Here is a 7134-nt window from a genome sequence, read left to right as displayed (position 1 = left end):
CACTTCACTCACTCGATAGTGGCAAAAGACGTAAAGTAAGCTTGATTGAGGAGTGACTGATGGGGCCCGCACTGGGAGAGGAGCGAGGCGGGCGCGACGGCGGGGGTGAGCATTGAAGAGGGGGGCGTTGAGTTTGAGAGTAGGGTATAAGGAGAGAGGGCGAGAGCAAAGCGGGCGAGCCAGGCGAGAAATCCAGTCACAGGAGCAAAGAAATCAGGCTAGATGGCCCCTTACCATCCATGTGGTCGGCGCAGGAACGTCTCCTCGCCTGGCCTTCCACGTCTTCCTACGGAAATGGGAGCTTTTGGGGGTTTCCTCTCGTAGTATTTATGTTTGGTACGTCCCCGCAGTTTCTTTTATCTACAGTGCTTTCGACTGCCCCCGTTCCTCCCTCCCTCCCTCGGCCACGACCTCCTCCTCGTCCTCCTCGTCCCCCCACCCCTCTTCCATCCTCCCTCTCTCCCTCGCTTGCAAACCATTGAGTGCTCGCCTCTCCCGGTCGATCTGCTCCAGCTCCCGGTCCACCATTTGGAGGCGTGCTCGAGCCTTGCTCAACCTCCCTGTATCGATACCTGTGGGGGCCGATGGGGGTTGACACAGAGAGAAAGAGAGAGAGGGAGGGAGCAGAGGAGAAGAGGAGAGGGGAGCCAGACGTGAGGTCCATGGGATTGGTTGTCGCCGTGGAGCCGGCTGTCTTGTTCCATCACGCGAAGAACGACACCCTTAGACAGGCCCCGCCCCCCCCCTTCCTTATCTTCGCTCGGTGCCTCCTCCCCTCTCCCAACCCACCTTCCCCCGCTCGCAGCACGTCCGCAATCCGCCTTCTCCAGACCTCCCTGGAGACCATCAAAGACTCCTCTCTCTCCTCCAAGCGCGCCATGTCCGACGCAAAACTCTCCTTTTCCCTTTCCTCCTCCACTTTTCCCTTCCTCCCTCCAATCCCACCTCCCGTCCTCCCCTTTTTCCCTCTTCCCACGTTCGACCAGACGGCAGGCTCCTCCCTCTCACCAGTCTTGCGCAAAATGGCTTCGCGCCCATCTCTTTCTCCCTTCCCCCCTCCCTCTCGTTTCCCTCTCCTCTCCGCGTCGAATTGCTGCGGGTAAGTCTGTCGGTCGAAGGGGAAGGCCCCTCGGAATACCCCTCCCCCCCCCTCCGTCCTCGCTCTCTCGATGTCCTCCTCCGCAGCCGCCCGCCACCCTTGGCCCACGTCCTGGGGGCGGTTCCATTCACCTGAAGGTTGTTCCCGGGCCCGAAGGGAGCGAGAAAGAGAGAGAGGAGGGTAAGAAAAACGCTGAAAGGCTGTGGGAGGGAAGGGGGAAGGGAAGGAGAGGAGAAAGGGGAAGGGAAGAAGGGAAGGAGGGGAGGAAGGGAAAGAGGAAGGAGGGAAGCACGCACCCAGCCAGTCTATCTCGTCCAAGTAGTAGTCATCATCGTCGTCGTCAAGCCCTTCCAAACCGAACCAAAAGATGCGCTGGTAGACATCTCTGAGCCATTCCAAAAAGACGTTCTTGTTCCTTCGCACAGGCCGGCCCTCGCGCCCGACGCCCACGCTGTGGAAGAGGGTAGGACAGGGAGGCGTTTGGGGAAGATGCAGGGGAATGAATGCAGCGTTGCGAATGGAAGTATGCCAGAATGCCGTAGCAATAGCCTGGGCTGCATCTTGCGGAAACATTGAAGAAAAAAATTCACTCCCTTCCCTCTACGTACATTCGAGCCACCTCGTCCTGGTACTCCTCCTCCTCGTCGCCGTATTCCTCCTCCTCGTCCCGCTCCTCCCTCTCTGACTTTCGTCGGACGAAAAGCCGCGGACCCCATGGCCCCCTTTTGTCCTGCTTCGTCTCCCTTGGCGCAGTAATTGGTAGCCTGGTGGGTCTTATGCCATTGGTAGGGCTGATGAAGGGGCGAGGGACGAGAAAGGCGTGCGTCGTCGAGCCAGGAAAGGGCTCCAGTACAAGGGAGAGGGCGAATGCAGATAGGCAGAGGATGGAAGTCGGAAGCATGAGCTTGTGACTGCCAATTTTTCGGAAAGCAATGGGCTTGATGTGATGATGGGGAAAGTGACGGGAGGATGGGAGAGGCTTTCTCAGCTGAGAACTTCAAAGCAGGTGCAAGCGTTCCGGTGGCAGCTGCACGGTCCTTATATCATAGTGTGGACGAATCGTTCATATTACAGATACAAAAATGTGTTTTGTTATCGGTGTGTCCTCTTCACTTGTCGGATCGTTCATAGTGTGGCACTGCCTGTGGTACGTCGCTTTCGAGAGGGAGGCGAGTCGGCGACTGAGGAGTCGAGTACGGAAGAAAGAATACATCTCATAAGCAGGGAAGACATTGCGTGACTAGTGCAAAATTTTGAAAAAATAACCGTGACGCATAAGGGCTGTGAAAGTTCACATTCCTGGAAGAGATGACGTGACGGAAAGGAAATTGCACGGTTAAAAGGAGGGGACGAATCCCGCCTCCAAGGGGAAGTTGATACTTCTGTTTACATTTTCGCATCTCGTGCTACACAAAGAACAAAGGTCAGAATATAATGGCCTCGCCGTTTTCCTCAACTGGGGGTAAGCTGGGGCTGGCTTCGAAGGTACAGACACAGGGTAGTTGTCACGACGCGGAAAATTCAGATGGTTGCTGCCTTGCTGGCGTCGACGACAGACTCGAGGCTTTGGCACACTCAGTTTCACAAGACGTTATTCCCGGTTTAGAGCGTGAGCTGAATAAGGTAATCAATGGAGCGAAACGGAACAGGGTCTTTGGGGAAGGAACCGGGAATCTCTCATCATTTTATCTACTTATGTAGGTGCGAGGTTGGTTGGCAATGCTGGACGCTCGTCAACCTGTGGGGTGTATTTCCGCGCGCGCTAATCCGTCGGGCTTGTCAAAGACACAATCGTTATCTGAGCGCAGCGGAGAAAGCGAGGCGGTTCCGATTTCTCAGTCGGAATTGAATTTGAAGGTGCATCATAAACTTGAGACATTGAATACCGCGGTGCGGGTGTTCAAGGTAAGAAATCCGAGTACATGCTTAAACCAAGTCTCGTTGTGAAAGCTAATTGTATATAATAATATCGAGCATCCTACTGACAGACGGCACTGGGTACCAATTACAAGGCGCCGATGAAGACGACAACTTATTGACGTGCGATATGCAGAGAGAAATATGGATAATCGCTTGATTGAGAAATGAATGTATAAAATTATTGGAATGCTAATTTAAAAAGAAAAAGAAATTTTCATTAGGCTTATATTCCACAAAATCAGCAAGGACTCTATGGAAGCACTCCTTTTTTCCCGGTAAATATTTTTCTGCCAGACATTGAGCCGTATTCTTGACATGATAATATTTAAGGTACCGATTTGAAGGCAATCTCCAGGGCTCGTGGCCTAGTGGTATGGCGTCCGCTTTGCAAGCGGAAGGTCGCGGTTTCGATCACCGTCGGGTCCACTTTTTTCTTTGCCATAAGTGTGCATTATGAATGTGCGACAAGCGGAAGGTGTGCGCTGCCTTTTGTGTGTTGCGTTCTTGAGCGAGAGTGCCTCTCGACACCTTCAAACCAGCAGTGGCGGGTCTTTTCTTCAAGAATTTTTTCCTCTCAAGGAAACACATGGCTGAATGAGAATTTTAGATGCGTTTCATCTCTAACCCTAATCCAAACATTTCAATTCGCTTTATTCTGCCCAGATCACTTCAGGCATACAAGCCATCTTTGGTCGTCATATGTGTAAGTGGGATGAACAACAGGTATGCTGGGTAACAGATGTAGGATGACGAGTGGAGAGAATCACAAGCAAAAAAAGATGCAATGTGGTAGGAAGCTTTTTGCTCGCAGGCGGAATCGAACCGCCGTTTCTTCGGGATTTGCTCAATAGAGCCACAACGAAGTGTCCTGTATGTCGATACTGCACTCTGTCACATGTGTACAGCGTGCAAGGGATCGGAACCACTAGACGATGCAAGCCCATTCGCTTGCGGAATCGAACCGCACAGTCGCTGCCGGAGCGGCAACTTAGTCACCTGTTTGACTAGCGATGCTTCCCATCATCCTCCCACGCAATCTCTGACTTTATGAACGTATCTTCAATCACTTCGCTAGGTTTGTCCAGTCTCACGACTATATGTCTGTTTGGAAGATGGCGAATTTAGAGTTCAGTAGGACTTCGAAGAGATCTTCTAAAGTAAAATGAGATTGTCATGCATGTTCACTTCCGCATAGACATGCTATTCGACTGCAGTGTTGCTTTTCGTCCGAGAGGCGCTTCACGTGATACAAGACGATATGATAAAGAAAAGGAAAAATTCACTCTTTTTTCTTTCCTTCATCGTAAGTCGCGTCTGTGCGTTGATATTGTCCTAGGGGGCGAGTGTCATTGTACTTGTTGTTAGGCTATCTTCAAATCGATCGGGACATCACATGAAAGTTGCCACACCTCTAGTGCTTTTTTCGTGCACTTATCATGCACGTGGCACATGGAGCCGAGCAGCTTTGTGACTCGGATCACAACACCCGCAAAAACATCACAAATTCTTCTTTTGTAACAAAAAGTGGCCATCTATTTTGGAGATTCAGCATGAGAGGCATGCGGACAAAATTGCACTTGCAAGTGAGAACCTATTCCACGGCTTACGTGCTCTAATGATGGGTGAATTTCGAAGTTTCACACGCGTCAACATTGTTAGTTCCAAATGTGAAGATTGTTAGCTCCAGACGTGAATTGTGAATTGGAAAAAGTTCTATATTACACAGAAAACGGCCACTGTACATGCTGTTTGGTTGAGTGGTTCACTTATGTGTTTCGGAGATGTTAGGCACCATGCAAAGCATCCTTTTTTTTTAAGTTTAATTGAGAAAACACTTCACTCACTCGATAGATCTTTCTCTTGAGAAGGATGTAGAGAGTAAATTATCTTCGATTCCTTAAGCAGAAAGCGATATCCTACAATAAGCTTTCCGAGGAATTTGATATACTTGCAACGTGAGGGGCTTCGCGAATGTAGCGTAGCGACAGCATAGGCTTATCTTGCTGTCCGCAGAATTTGCACAGTGAATTAAATTTAAATAACAATCATATTTCACAGCATGCTCAATGTCCGAAAGGGAAAAAATACATAGAATGTCACTACTGCAAATAGCATGAGGATTTCAAGCGTCATAGCGAGGTTCTATAATATAAAGAGAGATAGGGCATTTGGGCTCGGAATGTAACTGATGGGTGTCGAGAATTTAGATAAAAAAAATCATTTGCAGACACTTTAGCTGTCACCGCTTTCAAATTCTTGCTTTTAGAATAAAATGAATATTGGCATGGTCTACCTCCTGGCTACGTCTGACGCCACGAAAACAACGAAAATAACTGCAACGGGCAGAGCCTCGCCCGCACAACGACTTCGAGTGTAGATAAATGTTATTTGATATTATTTAAAACCTACAAGTGCATTTTTCGCTAGGCCATTTGTAAAGCCCAGCAGAAAGGCGTGCTCGTGGAAAAAAGCCCCTGGGGGTCGATCTTCCCCCCGTTCCGATCCGTTCTTTCCCCCCCGGGAGGACAAGTCGATCGTCAGCCGCCTTGTCATCGCCTGGGGTTTCCCTCCTTTTCCCGCCGTCCGCGCCGTGGTCGCGCGTGCCAAGGACTGGCCGCCGGTCACGTCTGCCTTTGCAGCTCATGGAAATGGCGTGCCTCGTGTTTATGTTTGGTGCGTGCTTGGACATCATGCCTGGAGGTTCTTGCGATCAGAGTGGCTATGTGCTCGGGAACTGGATTCTATTCCGCACGCTCTATCGCCCCTTGCGGCCTTCCCCCATCCCCTCATCACATACCACGACGGACACGGTGGCATTAGCGTGCACAGTGCCGCGCAAAATAAGTGTATTATTGAGTGATAATTGATTTGTCTACACCTGTGAACACGTCCGCCCTGAAACGGGACCATGCAGACCATGTGACTGGCATCTGCGGCCTGGTTGTTGTCGAACGCGCAGAAGGCGAAAAAATTGTTCCTTCCTAGAAACGCGCGTCGTCAGTGCGTTCTGGATGGGGCCATGCGAGCCGATGAGCCTCATGGCCATAGAAATGCTCGACGTATGTCCTAGCCTCATCACGCGGTGGCTCACAATAGCATTTACGGGTGGGCCGTGGTGGACTTTTGTATGATGAGAAAACCCTGGATGCAGCGACGCGAAAAGGGGTGGAGCCCGCCCGCAGCGTATGTGATTTTCGGGTTACGAAAGACACGAGTGTAAGAGTCGCGAATACCACAAAAAATGCCCCACCGCACAGGTGTGATATGTGAAGAGCGTTCGGTAGTGACGCGCTAGAGATCTTTGGTCAAGTGGAGCACTGTGTGTGCTATCTCGCGAGCTCTGCTTTCCTCAGGTTTCGGTGCCACTCCGATGCGCTTTCTTCGGCTCGTGCGGCACCAACTCTCATCGATCTCTCTAAAACCTTTACATTCAGAGACATAAAAGGTTATTCGCCAAGGACTTCCTCGTCCGATACCCCAGCGTGTCCTCTTCGCCTCTCGCAACCCTCTGCCCCGTAGTACCGGCGCCGAAGGAGACGGAAGAACAAAGTTTTGAGTTCCCAACTCCCCCACAGACAGCTTCCTGGATAAATCCCGCTTACATGCGCTTGGAAAACAGTAACATGAGTCTCACGAGCAGCAGTAGCTGCAGCACCTGCTCCCTCCCACCCGCCTCGTCCACCTCTGCCCTCGGGGCCGCTCCGCTCCGACGCCGGCGCCGCGTCAACGGGGTCGGAGCAGCGGCTTTCCTACTCGGACTCTTGGTAGGAGGGGCGCACGCCTTTGTCCCGGCCTATCACCGAAAGTTGGCGGCGGCTGCTCCCTGTGCGGCGGCCAATAACAAGAGACGGGCGGGGGGAATGAGCGGGCACCAGTCGGTCACGATGTCGGTAGGTTGGGCGGGGACGAGGGGGGAGGTTCCAAAGGAGGGAGGCGCCTTGACAAGTAGTAGAGAAATTATGTGCGCCCGAGGCCCGCTGCGTGGCTTGGCACCCTGGCCCACACTGCTCACACTGCTCGCCTTGCCCCTTCTCTTACGCTGTTGGACTCTTTCTTCCCTGGCAGGCGGTCGCCCGCGACAGCCACACCGCCTCCGTCCCCGCCCCGCCCACCCA

The 7134-nt window shown here is 52.0% G+C and overlaps 2 protein-coding genes across 2 annotated transcripts; one reads left to right on the top strand and one right to left on the bottom strand.

The window, feature by feature from the left end:
- Positions 1–360: 360 nt before the first annotated feature.
- NGA_0194900 (uncharacterized protein) lies at positions 361–2134 on the bottom strand (the record flags this gene model as incomplete). The annotated part of the gene is made up of 4 exons (XM_005854415.1): positions 1708–2134; positions 1396–1550; positions 790–1230; positions 361–572 (listed from the first exon to the last, which is right to left on the bottom strand). Exons 1-4 carry the CDS (start codon positions 1998–2000, stop codon positions 361–363), a joined length of 1101 nt encoding a protein of 366 aa, XP_005854477.1. The 5' UTR covers positions 2001–2134.
- A 373-nt stretch (positions 2135–2507) lies between these two features.
- NGA_0103002 (uncharacterized protein) lies at positions 2508–3105 on the top strand (the record flags this gene model as incomplete). The annotated part of the gene is made up of 3 exons (XM_005854412.1): positions 2508–2722; positions 2801–3004; positions 3088–3105. Coding segments are annotated over exons 1-3 (411 nt in total), but the record flags the coding sequence as incomplete, so codon positions are not given.
- Positions 3106–7134: the final 4029 nt, after the last annotated feature.

The sequence above is a fragment of the Nannochloropsis gaditana genome, assembly GCF_000240725.1.
Source record: "Nannochloropsis gaditana CCMP526 unplaced genomic scaffold scaffold515, whole genome shotgun sequence".
NCBI classification, from domain to species: domain Eukaryota; class Eustigmatophyceae; order Eustigmatales; family Monodopsidaceae; genus Microchloropsis; species Microchloropsis gaditana.
Note: the sequence above shows the minus strand (reverse complement) of the source record. Positions and strands in the feature narration are given on the sequence as shown.